A 23,604-nucleotide genomic window follows, 5' to 3' on the forward strand; every position below is an offset into this window, starting at 1 on the left:
TCCAAAGGGTACTGGCCACAGAAAAGTGGACTGTGGATGTTTGCTGAATGAATCTCTGTAGTCCAAGGACTTTCTCCCTTTCCTTATACTGCTCATACCCTCTATTTCTGGGCTCCCCAGACTCGGTCCCATTGTACCATCTGTCCTGCAGGGTTTTTTGTAGAGGGAGAAATGTGTGGGGCATTAAGTTTAGAAAATGCTCTGAAAGATTCATCAATTGAATAGATTTCTTTGCTTCTGGAATTCTCAGAGCCTTAAATGTGATAATGGGCTTTGTGAACAACAGGGGTTGGTGAAGGGAAAATATATTATATGCACCATTCTCAAATGTATTTGTACACGTGGTCTGTTTCCAAGAAATGCATATTAATCATTTCACCCAAGATACTTCCCAAGACATAGTGACCTCCTGAACAAAATTTATAAAAGATTAGTCTAACTGAGCCTGTGGTGGGTATTTAGAATAGACTGCCCAGCATGGCCAGTGATTCTTTACAAGTACACCTAGTCTCAACACGCCTGGCGAGTAGAACACACCTGGCCCGTGGTGGGCATGGCAATGATGGCGAAGGAAACATGAGAATGGCATGGTGGAGACAGGGACATGTACTTCTCCCTTAGCATTAGAGAAGAATTTGATTTTTGATTTATGCTTCATTTAGGTTTTCAAAAAAAAAAAAAAAAAGGATGCAGGCAATGTAGGCAAAGAGTTAATATAAAATCAAACTACCGCAATCGAATGAGATTATGAAAATCAACTCCAAGTTCAAGAGATGAAAACAAATACAAGAACCATGAAGGTTCAGCAGACAACTGCTTTGATTGAGAACCACATTTGGCCTTGAGCTTCCTGGCAATCAGGACCCAAAGTTTCACACTTCAAGTTTACTGCTTTCGTGTCCAGAAAGTAGGAAGCCTAGGGCAGAGAATATTTTTCTTAGAAATACATTCGGAGTGAAATTTCTGACTGCCGCAGTGCAGAGGCATAGTCGTGGGGGGAGGGTTTCACAGTGGCAGCTGCCCTGTCCGTCTTTCCAACAGTCTTGCCTGTGAGCTTCCTGTTTCCAGTCTAGTTTTCTCCCCAGTTAGCAGGCAAACCCAGAGAGTGAATGAAGCTATGCGAATAAAGCCTGGGAAGCCAGGAAGTAAATGTCCAAGTCACCGACCAAACTTCATATGCCCTGTTGTCGAATGAATTGTGTCCTCTCAAAATTCATATGTGGAAACCCTAACCCCCAATGTGGCTGTATTTGGAGATAGGGCCTTTAGGGAGGTAATTAAGGTTAAAGGAGTCTTAAGGGTGGAACCCTAATCGATTAAGACTAATAGCCTTATAAGATGAAGTAACACCAGATCTCTCTATCTCTGGATGTGCACACAGGCAAGGCCATGAGAGGACACAGCAAGAACATGGCCATCTACAAGCCAGGGGGAGAGGCTTCTCCCGAAACCAACCTTGATGGCACCTTGATCATGGACTCCTAGCCTCCAGAACTGTGAGAAAATTAATGTCTGTTCTTGAAGTTACCCACCTGTAGCATTGCATTATGGCAGCCTGAGCAGACTAAGACAGCCCCTCAGAGTAAACAAGGATAGCTCACCGCCACAATGTACACCCTGATCAGGACTTTGACAGGGTGGTTGGGTGGAATCCCTTGCTGGATTCTCAGCTGCCCTCTGTCCTCAGTGCTGGAATCCTCGGGGCTTTTGTAAATGCAGAAAGAGCCCTGGAACCACAAAGCACAACCAAACTGAAACAAAAGTCCTATGCCCGGCCAGAAACCATAGAAGGCATAACAGTGGGGAAATGAGCACAGCTGGGGTTCCAACAGGACCGGGGTTGGCACTCCCTTTGCCCTCAGGACATTCATGTAACCTGCTTGCATCTGAGCTTCTTCATGGCACAGCAATACCTCCCCACAGGGCTGTTATGTGAGGAACATGAATAGGAGTGTCAGATGGGACACTGAGTGCCTTTGACATGTGGGTGCTGAGCGCATGCTTTCTCCTTTATCTCATTCAATCGTGACTGCAGTATTTCAATTTTCAGATGTTGTAACCAAGGCTCAGAGAGGTCAAGTACTGCTCAAGATCATGAAGCTAGAGCTAGTTAGTATTATAACTAGGTTCAAAATCTACACGGGCAAACTGCAACACCTGTACTATTTTCAACACACAACACTGCATATAAAGGGTGCAGCACATGACAGGTTCATAGTAGGTGTCAGCTACTACTTCGTGATGCTGATACCGTAACTCGGCCAGGTGAAGGGTTTGTGTTATTTGATTGCTTTAATCATCCATCTGGTAGATTTGCATGACTTATACATTTGGTAGGTCAGGGGTGGGAAGAGCAAAGTAAACTTTAGTGATTCTTTTTATTTAACAACTGTCTCTCCTTATTTTCCACTAGACTAGGATCCAACCCACTACACTGGCCATGAAACACATCTCTCAAAAGACGGGCTGGGTCTTGGGAGGTTCTGTAGAGGATCTTGTTTAAAGATGCAGGGTTTTCCTTATACACATCGCACATCACAGTCCCATTAATAGGACTGAGTCACATCTGATATCTGTGGACAAGAGGATCAAACAAAAGGGTTAACTCTGCAACTTGCCTTAAACTTTCCTATGACTCGGTCTCCATCAAGGCCATGGTCGTCTTCCGTAGACTTGCCTCTGAAGAGCTCAAAGGTTTTTACCCAGTCTTCAAAATTATTAAACTCACTCTCGAGGTCGCCATCATATATCTTTAGGGAAAAGGGAAAAGAATGTGTTCAAACAAAGGAAAGAAGGATCAAGATTGATTTAATGAGAAATGCCAACATTCTCCAAAGCCAGACTTGATATACACCCCTTGGAAAAAGCCAGAGGCTGTTGTTAATTTATCTTTAGCATTGTCTCAGTGTTCCAGGACCTAACTATCCCACTAAAATTTAAAAAACCTTTTTGATAAACACTGAAATTCCACAAATATAGCTAAACCAAAAAAATTTTAATATAATATAAAAATATAAATATGGCAAACATATTAATAGCTAATTGATGTCATTGGTTTTTAGATATAGACTATCATATTCTAAGGACATTCAAATCCATATATGTTCATTAAACATCTAATTATTAACACATATAAAGTGATGAAATATTTTATTTTATTAGAATACATATAGACTTAGTTTTCCATGCAAAATTGAATGAGTTTTAGGTTTGGTAATATAACTAAATCGCTTACTCAAATTTTCTATCAAAATCACTTATCTCAATTTGTTACTTGGATACATAATTTTCATACTCCCAATTTTCATATCCATCCATATGCCTCTAGCTAATAGCCTCTGGCTAATGTTGAAATTGGCCTGACTTTAGTTGGAGTTAGAATGCCTGCTGTTTCCAGGGTGTGCACATCTGCATGGTGACATCAAGCTCCAAGAGGTGAGCCAAGGGGACTTTACACACTGTCAATTACCTTGCTGGATCCAGGCCAACCAGTGGCCCTTTTTAATATAAAGATACAGAAAATGGGAAATTAGCAAGCTCCCTTGTCTTGGCTTACATGCTGTTAGACTTTATTTCTCTGCATCAACGATTATAATAAGACAAAGTAAGTTGGTGCAGACAAAGGCATTACCAGGATTGACTGAAGTACCAAGAACCCCCTTCTGAGCTTCCCCCGCCATCCACGGTGGCAATGGCTCTGTCCACACACCTTCAAGACAGCCAGGTTGGGGATTTCATCTTCTTTGACTTTCTTCTTGAGCATTTTGTCTTTCTTCTTCTTCGGGACATCTTCTATATTCACCACTACTTCGTCTGGTGTTCCCTCTGTGGATACGTAGTGGAAATTGTTAGGCTTCTCATGCAGTTGAGATGAGAGGAAACAGTCAGGCTCCCTCTCTCCCTTTGCTCTGGCATGTGTCATGACGGCTCTTTTCAAAAAGAAATAGCAACATTTTGCTGTAGGACTTTTATAGTCTGTGCACTACAGAACGAGAGGAGATGCAACTCACATAGTAACGCCATGTCAACAGATTCCCTGGGGCCAGACGGTTTTGCTGGCCTGTCCTGGTAAATGGAAGAATTCCTTAAACGAGGCACAGAGATGGGGAACTAATTTGCCCAGCCATCCAACTAGCAAAGAACAGACCCAGGACGGACTGACTCCAAAGCTTTGAGTTACATTCCCTCTCAGATCTGTTTAGGAACTGGAGGTTCATCTAGTTCGACAACCTGAGGCTCAAATATGTTAAGGGTCTCACACCAAGTTAGTGAGGCTTTAGAAATAAACTGCCTGAGACAGACTTCTAGATCTGCTCTTTCCTAGCTGTGTAAACTTGGACAGTTTACTGAACCTCTTTGTACCTCTGTTTTACCGTCTGCAAAATGAAGATAGTATGGCATATGCATCATGAGATGATCTTAGAATGGAATATGCTAATGAGGAGTGGTCGGAGGACCTAGGCCTGGCTCTGGTTTTCTTCCTTCCACTGGTGTCACCTGAAACAGCACCAGGCACTTGTGTTACTGTTGACTTTAGGTCAAGATCTTCTGTTGGCTTGATTTGAGTTGGAGGTCATGTCTAATCCTGGGCCTCTTTCATTTGATTTCTGCCAAACCAGATCCATCCAATCCTTGTAAACTGAGTTTTGGAAGCTAAAGCCAGATCACCTCTATTAAAGTTTATCGTGTTGGTTTTGGCCTGTCGTCCCAGCTCACTTCTATTTTTACTCTGCTATTTCTACATTAAGACTGTCAATGCAGGGACATGAGCCAGAAGGTTGATTTCAGCACTGAACCGGATTCAGGAGACCTGGGATCTGGTCCCAGTCCAGCTCATGACCTTTTTAAAGTGCCGACATCTTCCTGAGATTGTTTCAACACTTGGGAAATGAGAGAATACAGCTCTAACGGACCTCCCATGGCTTCCATTTTATAATTCTCTCACCTAAATGGCTTTTTTCTAGGCTCAAATGTCCCCAGAACAGCTTCTTACCTGTATTGCCTTTTTTCTCTTTGAGATTTTTCTCCTTTTCCTTTGAGAAAAGACAGAGACGAGATTATCAACACTCATGCCTCATTTATTAATCCTGACCGCTAGGAGTTCTAATTCAATTATTTCACGCTGTGTATTCTCAGAGATGCCATTTAAAAAAAAAAAAAATTCACTCAGGGGCATTTTTTCATTGCTTTTAGAGAAAAAGGAAGGGAGAGAGAAAAACATTGATGTGAGGGAAACATCGATTAGTTGCCTCTCGTAAGCACCCAGACTGGGGATTGAACCTGCAACCTAGGTACATGTCCTCACTGGGCTCGAATCTTCAACCTTTCGGTTACAGGATGATGCTCTACCCAGCTGAGCCATGCCAGCCATGGCAGAGATGCTGTTTTAAAAGAGTATTGACATAGTTCCTAAATTAGCCCCCCAATGAAGGCTCACTGTAAACACCCGAGACCCGAGGGCAGTGAGAGGCCCTGCCCTAGAGAAAGGTGCCCACACACCCAAGGAAAGAGCTGCCAAGCTGTAGACTCCCTTGGCTCTATGGGCAGTCTTCTCTCAGCCACTGGGAAAGCACCCCTTCTTCCTACTATTTTTCCACCTCCCTGGAGCATCATCTCAGTCTGATCACCTCAGTCTGCAGCTCTGAGTTTTACCTGCTGGCATGTTGGGTTGTTGAGTTGGTCCCAAGGACTAGGGAGGTGAGCAGAGAAAGAAGAAGGGGCTGAGCACTCCCCAGAAATGGTGTGTCCATTGCAACAAAAAAAGAGAGGTTGGAGGCAGGGACTAACATTTGGTTTGTTTATTTAACTATATATCAACCTTCATGGATGATCCTAGATGAAGAAACTATGGTGTTTCCAAACTCAAGAATCAGAGGACTTTTTATTCAATTAGATATAATGATATCTGACTAATTTTCCCTTCCTTTCTTATTCAGGGATGAGACGTCTTACCAAATTCAGCCACTGAGCTTTTGCTGAATCTCCAAACCCACTCCCCACTGTTCTCCAGCTTTATCACTCCACCCCTGCCTAGTTCCATGCCAGGGATCTGGAATGCACTGATTACTCCCACTTGCTAAAGCCAAGACCTCTGCCTTTATTTGCATAGCTTCCCATGTGAACTTAGAATCCTGCCGAAGACCTGGAGCCCTTTGAGCTGGCTGTCTCTAGGAGTACCTGAAGCCCCCATCACTGATGCCCACCTGTGCAGAGACCCCATTTCTCCTAGCTGGACCTCCTTGAGTCTGACTGCTGGGCAGACTCCTCAGATACCATACTGGACTGAACATCCTTCCAGCACTGACGGCAGAGCTGATGTCTCCAGCCAGAGGGCGGGGAGTAAGCAAGTCTGGACCCCTGGTCCTTCCAGGCTTTGAACCCTTCTATAGTTAACAGAATCACACCTGAATAGGGCCTTCCTATAGTGGAATTTGAAAGAAGAAATAATGTGGAATTGGAAGGGTGGTGGTAGAGTCAACTTTCTTATCAAGCCCCTTGATTGTGACAGCCAGGATAGCCCCTACCTTCTGTGCTTTCTGCAGGGAGGCATAGTATTTGGACCACCAGTCAATGACATTTTCAGCAGATTCATCTGCTATGGTCCTCTTTCTCCTTTTGGTAGACCTCCGGGAAGATTTTCTGGCATCCTGGCAAAAGAAGAGGATGGATTGTCAGTGAGGCCCCGTGGATCTGCATGGATCTGCTGGTGGTTGACTGGTGTCCTGAAAAGAGGACACACAGGTGCATTCTGGGAGGCAGATGGAAGCACTGGCAGGTTTTGCGGCTGTACCTCTTCCTACCACTTCAATAAATGGGAGTTTAATAATCTGTTCATTCACTCATTTGTTTACTCAGCAAACATTTGTTCAACAGATGTAAGAGACTGTGCTTGACTTTGGGGATGTAATGCAAATTAGACACAATCCTCACATTTGGAAATCTTAGAATTCAGGAGGGGAGACAGGCTTATGATACAATGTGGTATAGTGGACAGGGCGTTCCCTTCAGAGAGACCTGGATTATAAATTAAGCAATTAATGTAAATGTGGGACAATAATTCCTGCCTACCTCATTGCTGTGAGGATTAAGTGACATGATGTAGACAATTTTCCTTTAGTATCACTTCTGGTTTGAATGGGTGCAAACAAACGACACCTACAACCTAAGCGATGCGTGTAGGAGAGGCAGTGATCCATGTTTGGCACAAAGCCGTATTTGTTGGAGAAGACAGTTGTCCTGTTGGGGGAGACTAGCCATGCAAGACATACCATGTACCCAATATCTGTTCACTCTCTCAGACACATCTTGAGTCCCCACTTATGAATGCTCTGGGCACACTATCAAATGCAGGGAATACAGAAATGTTTTTAAAAAACTATCGTTGACCTAATGGGGCCCACAGTTTTATGGTAGCGACAAACACTTAAACTAAGAATTCTAACATAAAATGGCAGGTGCCATGCTGGTGAGAGGAAGAGGACCCCTCGAAGGTCGCATGAAATAAGGACGAGATGGGAGCAGCCTGAGCAAACATCCATTAATCTATGTTACTCCGCTTTTCATTTCAGCCTTTGCCATTTGCTGGGCAAGCAACTTCTTAGGATTTTCTTAAAACTGCCTTCTTTAAGTCAGTTGATGCATCAGGATGTACTTAAATTTATGACACAGAAAGATAAATCACAGTCCTGGCTATGGTTCTCTGTATACATGTCCATCCCCCCTTCCAGCAGCCCAGCTAACTGGGGGTGAGAAGCGTCATTTCTCTTCAGAACCCAGAAGACACATCTTTGTGCTCCATATAACCTTGAACAAAGTAGGTTCTAAATGTCTGTGGATTAGGCCCCAGTTGGAAACCATTGTCTTTCCGAGCTAATAAATTGAGAAAAGTTTCTGTTCAGTTAAATATTACTGTCCCATTTGACTAGCACTTTAATTTCCCATATATTGACTTATGTGATTTTACAACAGTGCTGTGAAGTGGGTATCAATATCCCCATTTTAAAGATGAGGGAACTGATACTCAGAAACATGAAGTTGCCTTCCCATGGTCTCACAGCTAGCAGGTGGTCGGATTAGTATCCCGAGCCTCCAATACAAACTCTGATGAGCCTTGTAAATGTGAAGAGTGATTCTGTTCTAACCTTGGCTTTTCCATCCTTTGGTGGCTCCCGGGCCGCCGGTGTGTGTTCAGGCTCCAGCATAGGGGATGAGTCAGGGATGTCAACCAGGCCAGACTGCTGAACCTGGGTAGAGTCGGGTACCACTGTGGCAGGTGGCTCTACATCCACATAAATATGATCTGTTGGGGGCTCTTGGGAGGAGCTGAGGGGCCCAGAGGGCTCCGTGGCTATCAGGGAATCTGAATAAGCAAAAGGAAAGCAGAGCTGGTCAGTCAGCGGGCCTACGGTACAGGGAGGTCATGACAGGGACCCAAGACTGAGAATCAGGCAGATCTGGATGCAAATAAGGCAAGTTCTTAATATCTCTGAACCTCATATTCCTTATTTATAAAGGGACAGGGAAAATATCCATGTCACTGCAGTCATAAATGAGGTCCGGATGTAAGGCATTTGCTGCTTAGTAGGTAATCAATAAGTGGTTGCACTCATTATTGATCCTCAGAGTAATTTTAATGAACAGAGGTCATTTATCATTGCTTGTGGAAGTGGGGAGTTGAAGGCAGCCGAGGGGTCTGATATAAGGGTAAAGGGAAAGCCAAGTGGAGGAGAAGCAGCAGACAGTGGCAACAAGCTGATGACACACGCAGAGCAATAGGCATAGACCTTAAAACACAGCTTTGATGAAAAGAGCAGGAAGCGGAATGAAGGTCATAGCAGCATTTCATACGTGTAAAGGAAATGGATTTACGTTGCACAAGAACTGGTGGTGCAGGGGCTACAATGGCGAGGGGCCTGGGAGTGGGGACAGGAAATAAAGCACGGGGGAGGACGGGGGGGTACGGTGGATATAATGAGAAGCTTCAGACAGACCAATGATAACTGTACAGCATCGACTGAGAAATGCAATTAACTCAACTCTGCACCTGAGATGGGAAGTGGACCAAATTAGCATCAAGCCAAGAAAAATGTCACAGAGTGGATGCAGGCTGGGGGTGGTGGTGGGGAGCTTGAGTAATATTCAAGGAACACTTCTCAAAGGAGTTGATTCTGATGTCATTCTTAAAGTAAGAATCTGCCAACTAAAGAAGCGGAGGTGGGACTTAAGGAGGAGATTCTTCAGAAAGACCCAATTGACAGGGTGGGGGGCACCTTCAGGCGGGCCCCCTAGCAGGCACCAGGGCATTGTAGTCTGCAGCCCCGGAACGTGGCAGGGACGTCCTACCTTGCCCAACTTGAGGTCCATCCTCCTGGGAGGGGAGGGCAAGGGGCTCCCTGGGTTTACACAAGAACTGCTTCAAGCAGTTGATGGTGTAGGTGCCCACCAAGGTGCTCCTCCCGAAAGCTCTCCAGTCCACCACGCAGACGCTCAGGGGCGGGTGCAGCAGCTCGTCCTCCGGCAGCTCCTGGGGAGGGAGGCCAGGACGAAGCGGGTGAGTCGCCGGGGCTGCGCCTGGCGCTTGGGGCAGGAGCAAAGTCAGCCGGACACCCTTCCTCCCTCTGTCCCTGCCTTGTCACGCTGTTCTTCCAGGCCGCCGCTGCTGCTTGCCAGAAGTCTGGAGCAACGCCTTCCCAGGCCAAGGAGTAATTACCCAAAATGTGAAGAGTGGCACTGACGGGTCACCCCAGCTTTGTATTGCAGAAATCACGCCCTCGCGAAGGGCAGTGTTGTTAATCATCGCAGTTTGTCATTATTCGCCAGGAGAACTCTCACCTCAAATGGATATTTCCCCAGGCCCAAGGTATAAAAGGGAGCCATTTGAAATGGAGCTGTTTGCCCGGAGGCCCCCGAAGCTCAGCAAAGCCTGATGTACAGCGCACGCACACGCGAGGCACGGTCCTTAATCCCAGTCCCCACTGACTCGGGTATGCGTTCACTGGCACCGACTGCATCGGGCAGGGCAAACTCTTCACAATTAGCTCCAAATCAGAGCACAAAAAAGGATGTTGAAATATTGAAACAAAAGCACAGATGACAAAAAAAAAAAAAAAATTCACTTTAGAAGTGTAAATTCCCATGTAAACTACTGCCATTTTATGCACAAATAATATTTTTTAACTTAACCATTAAAATGAGTTTTGTGAGGGTATCTTGTAGGCTAGTGGGTCTCAAACTCTGGGATGTATCGCGGGCTTGTTAGGCCAGAGCTGTCTGGGCCCCTGCCCCTCTCCCCTCCCCCCACCCCCAGTGTCTGATTTCAGGAGGTGTGGGTAGGGCCTGAGAATTTGCATTTCTTAAAGGTCCCAGGTGATGCTGATGAACTGGGGGCCACACTTTGGGAACCACTGTTAACCTGATTTGATTTGCTGTGTGATCTAACCTGGAACCTTTCAAAATAAAACCAAACCACGGCAAAAGTCTATTTCATCTCATTCTGAACTTCCGTCTTTTCAGTTAAGTTTGACTGTCCTTCCTTGCAGGTAGTGGACACCCCCAAACTCTAAAACGTCTCCCCCAGCCAAGCCAATCTGTAGGAATGAAGGGTATTGGAGAAACGAGATGCCCGCACCACTTCGAAAGCGTCTGCCTGGATGCTGAAGTTGGGGTTGTTCTTGTAGCTCTGGATCACACAGGACTTGACCCCTCGGCCCCCGCACTCGATGAGAACCTGAGGACGATCCACCGAGAGCAGCTGCACCTTCTTCATTTCTCGGACCCCCCAGAAGAGAACCTGAGGAGAGAACCAGCAGAACTGCCACTCCAAGACCCGGGGGGGAACCCGCCTGAGAACTTCAAGGACGTTCTTCCAGGAAAGGGCTGTGCAGTAACCGGGGGCCCCGTCTGAGCCACCGTGTCTCCCTCTCATCCCACAGCTCCCCTCATACAATGGATGGCCGTATTGCGATGCCCTTTAGTCCCCAAATCAACTCAGCCCCTCCCTGCGCCATACCTCCACTCGGTATTTACTCAGCACTGGCCGAATGCTGGCAGGAACGGGGTAAATCTGGGTGACATCTGGTGGGTCAATAGGAGGGAGCCCTTGCAGCCCAGATGAAGGGACCTATCACAAAGAACAAGGGCTTGTGAGAAGGTAGAGGGCAGGCAGGGAAGGCTTAACAGTGCCACATGAGCACCTTATCCATAAGATAGTCATGATTCACCCGGCCCCCCAAACCTCCTCCCGTCTGGCAACTATCCATTATGTTCTCTGTATCTACGAGTCTCCTTTGGTTTGGTTTGTTCATTTATTTTGTTTTTCAGATTCCACTTATAAGTGACATCATACGGTGTTTTTCTTTCTCTGAAGGGATTCAGAAGTACAAAGTGGCAGTTATAGAACCAGTCACAGGGATATAAAGGCCAGCATAGGGAATATAGTCAATAACATTGTAATAACTCTCTATGGTGCCACGTGGGTACTAGACTTATTGGGGGGATCACATCATAAGTTATATAAATATCTAATCACTAGGTTGTATACCTGAAACTAATGTAGTATTGTCTGTCAGCTATAATTGAAAAATAAAAAGTGACCCATGAACAGAAGGTATGTATAGGCAGACAGATTTCATTTCAGTAGAGAGATATTCTCATAATTAAAATACTTGAATTCCTCGCAGCAGCAGATGATGGATGCTGGAACCGGGGTGGGGGGGGCAGGGGGCATGGCAAGGAAGGGCATGTGTGTTTTACGTGCAGCTGGACTTGGGAGTTGCTGGAAAGTGGAGACTGAGGGAAAGAGACGATGTCTCTGGGACTGTCTCACCCAGTGAGATATGTACGCCTCTCGGTTGCTTTCTTCGTGCTTCTCCCTCACTCACCTGTAATCAGCATCCGCCAAGGTATGTAACTGATTAAAACCTTTCCTCCAGAAGAAAGTCATTGTTTGAACAAAAGCAATGTTTCCAGCTTAAAATGCAACCACGATGATGCATTTTACCACACTTAATGACTTACTAATGACAAGTGCATTCATTCTGAAGGTAACCCTCATTTAGTGAGCACTTAATGATGTGCCCCGAAGTTGATAGGTTAATGAGCTCTCCATAAGCTCAGAAGATGGGGGTGGGGGGGCCGAGAGGAGACAAGTAGATGGATTCTTGTGACCTGATAAAACGGCCTTGGAACTCCAGCAGGGGACTAGGGAAGGGGCTCTGATTGCAAGCTGACCCTCTGAGACTTAACTATTCCCCACTTTGCACTGCTACGAGAGATTCCTGTTTAAGTAACCAGAAACCATGTCTTAATCAGTGAAACAGAAAATGAAGCCTTTTGGAGTCAGACCTCCAAGGAGGAAAAGATGTCATTTCCTGTGCATTCTGAGTTAACAGAACTGCAGGAGAACCATCCTGCTTTATTAAAATCTCACACGAAGGACTTAGAAAGTCTCCTAAGGAAAGGGTCTTTCCCACCGTGCAGGCCACCCTGCGCTGCCTTCAAGGCCTGGCTCAACATGTACATCTTTCAAGAAGCTGTCCCTGATTTGCCCCCAGCCACTGTCCTTGGCACACAGTGTGTCCTGTCTAGACGCTTAGTGCAGAAATTCATGGACTGAGCCTGGACACCCTGCAGGAGTCCCCTTCCCTCTCTGGGCCTCAGACATTGGGCCAGATGATCCTTCAAGGCCCTGAGATGTTCTATTAAACGTTGCTTTGGAGAAGGAGGTTCTCCTCGCTGGGGTGTTTGCCTGACTTGGCCAAGGGAGGTGTTTGTCTACTTTACTTCAGTCTCCGAGGCCCCAGGCAGTGTTATTAACATCCCTGGGTTCCTGATCAACGAACGTCTCTTGGCTGACTGACACATTAGCTCCATATGCCCGCAGAAGCCGAACTGCTCATCAAAAACCTGCCAAGCCTAAACATAGCGCCCTTTCTTTTTTGCAGACATATTCTAGTTGGCCATGGCAGATGTGGTCGATTTAATTATAAGAAAGCTCAGGAAAGACGGACAGCAGGCACTGCGAATACCAAACAGGCTCACGGCCATGAAGGTGCAGAATGAGCCAGACCACAGAGAGGAGCTGCGGGGGGGCGGGGGAGGCACGGCCTTCGCTGCCTGGCGGTGGAGACGGGAGCGAGGCAAAGGCACAGAACAGCTGGGATGGCGGCAGAGGACGGTGCCTACCATATGTGTGTTTGCTCATCCTGGGGCTGCTGAAGTGCCGGCCTGGGAAATGCCCTGACAGAGCTGTTTCATGAGTGCCTGAAAGATGCCCGCAATATTCAATGCAGGACTTGAAGGAGTTCACTACACGGTAGAGGTTCAATGACTTTGCTCCCAGCTAAGATGAAAGGTTTTCACAGGGAAATGAGTCAGTTGCTGGCATATGAAACTACATGGTGTGTAGTTATGTGGGGCATGAGGCCTGGGGAAAATAAGGAATTGTTACGAAGGCAAAATGGTAGGGGTGGGCAGGATAAGTTGGCCTAAAAGCCAGACTGCTCTGATATCCCAGTAGAGACAAAATATCAGGGCCTCGATGGAGGTGCAGCTGCAGGGCCAGGAGAGGACCTGGGGTGCAAAATTTAAGGAGCTGCCCCTCTCAGGGTCATGCATGACAAGTCTGTAAGCAATTGACATTGCCACAGCCTGGATTAAATAGAAAAAGAGGCAATGTGCTGTAAAACAGAAGAAAACACTTAATTTGACTGAGGTGAAAGCAGGAAAACTTCCTGGAGGAGGTATATCTTGTTCTGAACTTTGATGATGACGTTTCTCCTAACTAGGTAAATGGAGTGCGGTGGTGGGCGTAGGCAGAGTGGGATGACATTCCCAAGGGGGGTCACAGCGTGACTGAAAGTGCAGGATCACGTGTGTTTAGTGAGGTCCAGGAACTGGGAGCAGCCTGGCAGAAAGAGGCCGTCACGTGTACAGAGCAATATGGTGAAATGGGAGGCTGGAGAAGCAGCTTGAAGACAACTTTCGGGAGTTTAAATGCCAGCCTATGGAAATTTGACATTCTCCTATGGGCCAGGTTTCTTTCCTCATGGGCTACAAAGAGTTATGCAAAAAAAAAAAAAAAGTTTCATGGTCAAAAACCTTTGGAAAATATTAGCTCTTCTCAGAGTCTTCACCGTGGTAACGGGCACTTCCAGTCCCCAGGACAGTTATACTATGGAGCAGTTCCCAAATTTTCTTTCTGCTTATTTGGAGGGACTGTATTTGGCGTTAACTAAAGGCAGACTCTGGGGGATGTTCCTGGAGATAAGAAGAAGCGGGGAGCCACGGATGATTTTTGAAGGAGAGAGTGTTCTGGAAGAACCATGGAAGGTAAAGTGAACCAGAAAAGGGCAGGAAGGAGGACAATGCCACAACCCCAGGGAGAAAGAGCCTGTGAGGACAGGGAAGACGGACTCTGTTCACAGATCGGGCTTGGCCTGGCTGTGGATAGAGACGCAGCGTGAACGATGAAAGCCGAGTCGGAATTTTGATGGCAGAGAGTCTGGAAGAACAGTGGAGCTCTGAGCCAGAACTGGGGTGACCGGAGCTGGGGGAGGCAGGCAGTTTGGGCAGGGTAGGGAAACAGACAGCAAATTCAGTCTGGGGCATGGAGAAACCAGCGTACTAAATCCTTCTTCTGAGGCAGGGAGGTGTTTCAGGAAAGGAGAGGGAGAGACTGGGTAAACCATCCACAGATGAAAACTGGGAGCAGCAGGTGACAAATGAAGGCATTTTCCACCTCCCACCTCTCAGCATGTATGAGATCCACATGCTAAGGCAGCTGCGCTGATGATTAAATTACTTTTTGAACAAGTAATCAAATGAGAAGTCCTAACGGAACGCTAATGAATTTTATCTCTTAGGTTGTTTGCCTCTGACAATGCTTCCTCCATTAACCCAGCCGTCAGGAAGCTCAGCATGGAGGAGGTGAGGGAGGAGAGGTGGGCCGTACCATGGAGAGAGCTCAGCCCTGAGAGGGCCTGCAGGGATCAGCAGGTGCAGCCCCCCACTGACTGATTAGGGGATTCAGGCTCACAGCACTTCAGGAAGCCTCGTGTAATGAAAAGAGCAGTGGATTGAATCCAATTCAGTTAACCTTGAGCCTCAGTTTTTTAGCTTCCTTTTTTTTTTGTATTAAATTTATTTGGGTAACATTGGTTAATAACATTATATAATTTTCAGATGTACAAGATTATAATTTGACATCTGTGTACTCTAGTGCATGCTCCCCACCCAAAGTCTAGTTTCCTTCTTTTAGCATATATTTTACAGGACTACCATATGATCCAGCAATTCTTCTTCTGGGTATTGACCCGAAAAATATAAAAACACTTATTTGTAAAGATATATGTCTCCTTATGTTCACTGCAACTTTAGACACAATAGCCAAGACATGAAAACAACCTAAGTGTTCTTCAACAGATGACTGGATAAAGAAGATATCCAAGCCTTGGCTGCTGTGGCTCAGTGGACTGAGCGTCGGTCTGCGAGCCAAGTGTTGCTGGTTTGATTCCCAGTCAGGGCACATGACTAGGTTGCACGTCAGGTCCCCAGTTGGGGGCGTGAGTGAGAGGCAACCACACAGTGATGTTTCCCTCCCTCTCTTTCTCCTTTCCCCTCTCTCTAAAAATAAATAAATAAACAAACAAATAAATAAATAATTTTTAAAAAGATAACCATATATATATACAATGGAATACTACTCAGCTATAAAAAGACGGAATATTGCCATTTGCTACAACATGGACGGATCTTTTGAGTATCATACTAAGTGAAATAAGTCAGCTGGAAAAGGACAAAAACTGAATGATTTCATTCATAAGTGGGATATAAAACAGAAAGGAACTAACAAAACGAGCCACGGCTTTCTGACACATAAAATGAGGGCCTCGACTAGATCTAGCTTTCCCACGTCAGCCACTCCCCTACTCCTTTTCCTGCCCATACTCTTTATCCAGTAAATGTTGTCAGTAGATACAGTTTTGTTTTACAGAATCAAACTTTCACATTGCTAAGGAAATCAAGTACCACTTGCCATACATGCAAAGTAATTTTAAAAATAAAAACAAAGCATATTATTGGAATATGTCATGTAAAGCATTTCTTAAAGTTTATTTTCACTATATTCTTAAAGATTTTATTTACTGATTTTAGAGAGAGAGAGAGAGAAAGAGAGAGAGAGAGAAACATTGGTTTGTTGTTCCACTTATTTCTGAACTCATTGGTTGATTCTTGTATGTGCCCTGATTAGCAGTTGAACCTGCAACCTTGGTGTGTCAGGCCAATGCTCCAACCAACTGAGCTTCTCAGCCAGAGCTCTTTTCATTATATTTCACTTTATTGTCCCATTTCATAACAATATTACTACTAGTAAAACAGGTAGTGTTTATTGAGTGTTTATTTGATGCCAGGGACTTCAGGTAGATTATCATCCCCGCCTTGCAGGTGAAATACAGAGAGGTTAAGTAGCTCACCCAAGGCCACACTCTAAAAGTAATGGAAATGACCTCTCCATCCATGGGATCCCTCCCATCACCTTCACTCTCAACTATTCTCTATGTGTTAGGAATGTTTGTCTTCTAGTTTCTCCACTGAGATTTTTTTTTAGAAATTGGGATTTCTGAAGAACAGGCCTACCTATAGAGGGATTGGTCTAACCCAAAGGTGAAGTGCCACTTACCCTTAGTGAATGAAATGGTCAGGGAGCGAGCTTTCTCTGATACAGGTCCACCTGGCCATGTCTCTGTGAGGTCCTCTCTGTGTCCCATTTGGTCTTCTACTTGACAGCCAGACTCAGGAGTCTCAGCTTCCCTCCCCACTTTTCCTGCCTTTGCTTTCTGAAAAAGTCTTCTAAAACATGTGTTTATAAACTACCCTACGTGTGGGGAGACAGATCAAGAGGCTCTTTGTCTTCAGGACACTGTGTGACATGGTGTAAGGAGCAAAAAGCTTTAGAGGTCTAAGTTCAGCTCTCAGTCCGACTACCAACAAGCTGCAGGATCGGGTAAGCCAGTCAACTGCATTACTCCTCAGTTCACTATCTGTAAAACGGGAATCATAACACTTATCTCAGCAGGGCTGACGGAGGTCGGGTGTGCTGAAAGGTAAGTGAGGCAGCAAACACACCACCAGGCACGTGGTGAGTCCCACAGATATTTGTTCCCTTCCTCGTTGCTATCCTCTCATGGTCTGCAGGAAGCTCAAGGACTTGTATAAGCATTGTTGGCTAAACCCATAAGGATATTTCATCCCGGGATTCTAACTTGCAGCACAGGGGCTGTGGGAAAAGCCTGTGTTCTTAAGTGACACCTCCCAGATCCCCAGAAGAAGACACAGGACAGCAGGGAGGGACCAGGCAAGTCTCACTGAAGTGCACGTCCAGTGAGGCCTCATCTCTGCCCAGGTAGACCAGACAGACGACAACTAGTGCAGCTGTCACTTCTATTTCTCTTACCTGTAACAGCTCGAATACAGCAAGGAGGTCCCCTCCAGAGAGGTTCCCACAAAAGATGGGGTGGTAGCTCAGCTTGGGTGCCTCATAGTCCTGGTCAGCCAGCTTCACCACAGGAGCAGCCACTGTGGCGCCCAAATACTCTGGCTTTCCCTGAGGCAGAGAAGATAGAAGTTTTTGGCTCTGATCGTCACCTACCTGGCTCTGGTCAGCACCAGGATGATTTTGTAAATAATCTTCTCCAAACTGTCAGCCTCGGTGTCTCCCTCTTGCTGCTGTCCTCATACCGCTTTCCAAGGCTTGGGCTCCCAGGGAAAACTCTAAGAGCGTCATCTTAGGGGCTTCAGACCCAAGACTATTTTAGGGCTTATCTCTCTCCTCAGCATATAGAGCTCAGAGGATTAAAGTTAAAATAATCATCTAGGGTGGACTTGAAGGGGAAAAGGAGAAATAAGGTGGCAGCAAACATCCCAAAAGCTCACCAGGGCAGGACACTATTGTGGGTGGGAACATGAGCTTCGGAGTCTGGCAACGCTATGACCTTGAGCTTTTACTCAGCCTTTTTTGAGCCTTATGCCTAAAGAGGGGTTAAAATTATTACCCATGAATAAAGCCATGAAGGTTGATGCAATGACATATGTGCTTTGTACGGTGACTGGTATACACTGAGTGTTCAATACATGGTAAGAGGATGATGATGGTGATGATGACAAAGGCCAGTATGTTTAAGGGATAGAACAATTCTACCCTATTTTTGGGGGGAGTAAAACAGGGCGTTAAACTATTTTCATATGTATGGATGGATGTGGTCCATGAGTTTAAGAACTATTAGATGGCCTCGTCTCCTGCCTCTCCCCCGCACCTGGTTCCAGGAGCACGGGCCCACGGCCCCGCAGGAGCAGCACGTGGCTAGAGCGTGGGGCTGCTTTGCTTGCTGTTTATCTGAGAAACTCCTGGAATGTAAGCTCCATACAGGCAGTGTTGCCGGTTTTATTCACTGCTGTGCCCCCTGGCACGGGGCGGGCACCCATTACGTATTTACTGAGTGAAATCTGTTGGATTAATGTCATCTGAAGTCCAAGGACAGAGCCCCCACTCCCTTCTGGCTGAGGCTGCACGGCTTTGTTGCCTTTGAACTCAAGAACGAGCACTTGCATTCCTGGCTGTAGAAGGAAGCCTGGGTGAGGTGGAAATGGGGGTTAGTTCGGCCACTTTGGGGAACAAAGCCATCTGCTGGTATCCCCCAGTCAGGTCAGACCTGCTCCTAGTCTGGGCAGGGCTGTGGAGGAATGTGCCATATACTCATTTTGTCCATGATCTAGCTGGGAATAATTAAAATCAGCCCTGGAAGCAGAAGAGTCAACATAAACCCAAGCAACAGATTTTCCAAATATAAACTCATTTCCTCCACGGCCAGCAGAGCCTAATGAGGAATGAAGACACGAGGCACTAAGTGAGGAGAGGAAGCTCTAGATTGAAATTGCACGTCTGGCAGAGTCTGACCATCCCCGCGGGATGGTGGGCCCGGTGTAGCTGCCATCCACACGCATCTCTTCAGGAGAAAAGAACAAAACGTTCATGATTTTTTCTCTCTCCTACGTTTCCTTTTCTTTTACATGTGAGGATGTGAGCTTGTTTTTCTGTGACGGTCTTGGCTTGGGGTGGGACCCGCAATCAGAAAGATGGAGATCTAGAAGGAGTCTGAAAAGCAAAGGACAACCAAGGGCAATCCATGGAGCCGGTTGGTTTAGGAGGAGCTTTCAAAGAGGCTTGATTGTTGTCATGGTTTTCAAATAAAAATACTTAGGATTAGAACCACGTTGTTAGGAATAAAATTGAAAAGGTGCTTATTTTATGGCTGCTTCTATAGAAAATCTATACTACATGCCCAAGGTTTATGGAACTCACATTCCATAAATATACACATCTAGCTCCAATTTACAGCTGGGAGAACGGCACCCGGGTGGGGGCAGGAGGGAAGGGCGCGCGAAGGAAGGGCGCGCGAGGGAGGCAGAGATGGAGAAGTAGAATGATGTGTGTTTCTAAAGGGATACAACCACACCAGTCACTCCCACGTGTGCAGCAAAGAGGGGACACAGGAGGCTCTGTCTCCAGCTAGCTGTGACCTTGGACAAGGCATTTGACCTTCCTGGGTCTCCGTTTCTTTCTCTGTTTCCTAGGTGCCTGCTCATCTCCTACAATTTTCCCATCTGAATTTCCTCCTGACCTTGGATCAGGGTCAGAGCTGCCAGGATGCTCTGAAGTGAGGAGGTGAGGAAGCTTAAGGAGCGCTTTTCAGAAAACTGTTGCACTGAATATACTTGTGCTTCTGCAGGAAGGTAGAGTCATCAGAGAAAATAAATAAACTTTTGCCTTTCATTTTAGACTTCGTAATTTAAAAAAGATTTGACTTGTAATTAAAAATAAATAAATCTCCAGGAAGCTTTTTAATCTATTTAACATTTCTGAACACAGGCTTTTTTGGAGAGAAAGAAGCTTCAGGATTCAGAAGCAATGACCAAAACAAACAAACAAAAAAACCCAGTTACAAAGGCTGAATTGGTGACAATAGCCATCCTTTCTGTTCTAGCTAGGCAAAATCAATAAACACCTCCTGCTTTCAAAAGGCACGGGCATTTTTATTAAGCAGAAATAGGACAGGGAGCTAGCTGGCGGCTGGGCACAAGTGGGGGATGCTTTATAAAGTATCCTATTCCTGAAGCTGTGTATGTCAGCTGCAGTTCTATGACCCAGATCCTATTTTAATTGCAGTCTAAGTGAAAAACCCTTTAGTGAAGGAAGCAGATGATCGTCACCGATTTTCCTGGTTCTGTAATGCACTGTTTTCTCAGGTCAGGAGTGCCGCCAGGCACATCTAGACCCTGAGCGTTCACAGGCTGGTTAAATAGAGTTAGTAGCACACAGCACTTTCAGCAAGGCACAGAGAGTGCTGTCCTGGGACACTCACCACTGCGTCACTGTCATACAGTTCCACCACCACCAAAGGTGGGGACTCTGCCAGCTCCTTGTGGTCTCCGTGCAGCACCAAGTCATTGAACAGCAGCATCTGGTTCCAGGTGGGGGAGAGGGTCTGGGAAATAACCTGGAAGGTGGGGCCGAAAGAAAAGCAAAAGATCATTCAATTGGGGTGCAGGGGTTCCGAGGTGTATTCAGCAGATACTTATGAATAGCGAGGAGAACACATTCTTGCCATTATTACTCACTCATTCAACATTCAAGGAACAATGTAAGTTGATGTACTACTAGATACTAGTGCATGGAAAGATTCCTTGCCCTGCAGATGCTTACACGGGTAGAGCCCCTACAGTGTCTAATACCCTATATGCATACACCATTTCAACTCAGTTCTCACAGTAATGCTGTGATGATAAGACTGGCTACACTTTATTGAGCACTTACTATGTGCTGGCAGCTGCACTTTACATGCACTGTTGCATTCAAAGTTCACAATTCTGGGAGGTGCATACAGTTAGTTACCTATTCATATTTTACAGCAGGAAACTGGGGGTCACTTGTCCAGAGCCAGCCAGTGGCAGAACTGAGATTCAACCAGGATCTCTGGTACCAAAGCCCAGGATGCTAACTCATTCAGTCTCACCAAGGAGATGTTAATATTACCTCTGTTTTATGGAAGGGTAAACTGAGCATGGGGGATATCTGGTGATTCTTCACTTGTGAGCAAAAAAAATTTTGTCATCAAATACTCTAGAGTGGGATTTAAATCTAATATTCCTTGGTGATGATGAACTCCTTTAGCTTCACCTTGTCTGGGAAGCACTTCATCTGCCCTTCCATTCTAAATGATAGCTTTGCTGGATAGAGTAACCTAGATTGTAGATCCTTGCTTTTCATCACTTTGAATACTTCTTGCCAGTCCCTTCTTGCCTGCAGTTTCTTTTGAGAAATCAGCTGATACTCTTATGGGAGCTACCTTGTATGTAACTTCTTTTCTCTTGCTGCCTTTAAGATTCTCTCTTTTTCTTTAGCCTTTGGCATTTTAATTATAATGTGTCTTGGTGTGGTCCTCTTTGTACTCTTCTTGTTTGGTACTCTCTGTGCTTCCTGGACTTGTATGTCTATTTCCTTCACCAAATTAGAGAAGTTTTCTTTCATTATTTTTTCAAGTAAGTGTTCAATTTCTTGCTTTTGCTCTTCTCCTTCTGGCACCCCTACAATTTGGATGTTGTTACATTTAAAGAGGTCCCAGAGGTTCCTAAGCTTATCCTTGTTTTTTTGAATTCTTTGTTCTTCCTGCTGTTCTGATTGAATGCTTTTTCCTTGTGCTCCAAATTGCTGATTTGATTCTTGGCTTCATCCCCTCCACTGTTGGTTCCCTGTAGAGTTTTCTTTATTTCACTTAATGCAGCCTTCATTTCTGCCTGGGTCTTTTTTACGCTTTTGAAGTACCCGATGAGTTCTTGGAGCATCCTGATAACCAGTGTTTTGAACTGTGCACCTGGTAAGGTTGCTTATCCCCATTTCATTTTGTTCTTTTTCTGGAGTTTTGTTCTGTTATTTCATTTGGGACATTTTTCTTTGTCTCTTCATTTTGGCAGCCCCTCGGTGTTTGTTTCTGTGTATTAGGTAGGGCTGCTTTGACTCCCTGTCTTAGTGCACCTGCTAAGTTGTATGGGGAGGAGACTTAGGTAATTGCCAGGGAGGGGCAACCCTTGTCACTGATCAGTTGCTCTGTGTGGGGAAAGGGTTGCAGAAGGGGAAATGCTGCTACCTGATCTCTAGAGTTTTGCCCAGGATGAAGCTTTCTCCCCACTCAGAATTCACTTTTCCCCCATATGCTACTAGTGTCGTTTGAGCCGTTGCCTTGGTGCTGAATCCCAGAGTGGGTGCATCTGCATGAGTCCTAAGTTCATCGTGGGTACTTTAAGAGGACGTAGTTTTTTCTGCCCCCTCTTCCCCAAATACCACTAGTTTTTACAGACAGAAATTATGGGGATTTATCTTCCTGGCACTGGGACCCTGGGCTGGGTGGTCTGGACTGGAGCTGGGGTCCCTCATTCCCAAGGTATCCCTCCTGTGTTTATCCACCACATGTGGATATGGGGCCACTTGTGCCTCTCTGCATCTCCACGCCTCTCCACGTCGCTCTGCATCTCTGCCCCTCCTACCCGTCTGGATGAATGTGGCTTCTGTAAATCCTTGGTTGTCAGACTTCCCCACAGCTTCATTTTATGACAATTCTGGGTGAAATTTGTTTCGTAGTCTAGTTTTATTCTGTTCTATAGTTGTGCACAGAGGCAAGGCATGTTTACCCATGCCTCCATCTTGACTGAAAGTCCCCAGAATTCTACTATTTTTTTAGATATTTATTTGGCTGCATTGAAAAGACCAGGGTCTTCAAAATCATCCTCACCATTTTGCATGGCATAATTCTTTTTACCTTAGCAAACTGATCTTGGCAGTTGGCTATGCCTGTTATTCGGACGGAGAAACCAAAGGATACAGAAGGACCACAGCCTGCATAACCGCTCCGGAACCATGAGCAGCTCACCTAGAAGTGGCTCGCAGCCCCTCTGCCAGGCCATTAAAGTGGTACCTTCAGAAGGGAGGTCGTGGTGGGGCCTGCATCCTCTACTCTGTTCAACTGCATGTTTGGGAACATGTGAGTTTCACAGAGCTAAGGGCTAAGGTGGTTTGCAGAATGGGTGGATTCTGCACCCGGGGAAGAAACTGCCCCATTACTATGTGAGGCCGGTCCTGGAAAGAGGCCACGGACATATCTTCCTCTCTTCTAGGCCACGCAGGCAAATGGGTGATTTCACAGGTGACCACAGCACAGTGGCTGGTGAGTCCTGGGGAAATTTCTGCACTACCTCTGAACTGCGCCTTCACTTCTCACTATTCACTCCAGGGAGATCTGGCCTGGCTTAACTGCCCGGGTTCCAAAGCCCAAATAAAATGGTCATCCTAGAATTTTACATAAAGTGCCATCTCTAGACACAGCATGAAATCATTGGCATGCTGGTCATAAAAGAATTTTTTTTTTCTTGCTCTTCTTTATCTGAGTCATAAAAATAGTGTGCATTCCACAATTTCCTTCCTTTCTTGCTTTTTTGCTTTTAGGGTATTTTATTCCTTAGATACAGTAAGATTTTTAACCTAACATTTCAGGGAAA

General features: G+C 45.7%; 1 protein-coding gene across 1 annotated transcript in view; it reads right to left on the reverse strand.

The window, feature by feature from the left end:
• FER1L6 (fer-1 like family member 6) overlaps positions 1-23,604 on the reverse strand; it is a 95,352-nt gene that overhangs the window by 23,280 nt on the left and 48,468 nt on the right. The window contains exons 20-30 of the mRNA XM_090283390.1: positions 20,418-20,552; positions 17,453-17,602; positions 11,009-11,119; positions 10,628-10,789; positions 9,343-9,523; positions 8,142-8,359; positions 6,525-6,647; positions 4,994-5,033; positions 3,710-3,825; positions 2,619-2,750; positions 1,602-1,727 (exon numbers count right to left, since the gene is read on the reverse strand). Coding sequence (XP_090139516.1) covers positions 1,602-1,727; positions 2,619-2,750; positions 3,710-3,825; positions 4,994-5,033; positions 6,525-6,647; positions 8,142-8,359; positions 9,343-9,523; positions 10,628-10,789; positions 11,009-11,119; positions 17,453-17,602; positions 20,418-20,552 — 1,494 coding nt within the window. The remainder of the gene's footprint in view (positions 1-1,601; positions 1,728-2,618; positions 2,751-3,709; positions 3,826-4,993; positions 5,034-6,524; positions 6,648-8,141; positions 8,360-9,342; positions 9,524-10,627; positions 10,790-11,008; positions 11,120-17,452; positions 17,603-20,417; positions 20,553-23,604) is intronic.

Source organism: Furipterus horrens, unplaced genomic scaffold, assembly GCF_987537825.1.
Source record: "Furipterus horrens unplaced genomic scaffold, mFurHor1.1.pri manual_scaffold_7, whole genome shotgun sequence".
In the NCBI taxonomy this organism is placed as follows: domain Eukaryota; kingdom Metazoa; phylum Chordata; class Mammalia; order Chiroptera; family Furipteridae; genus Furipterus; species Furipterus horrens.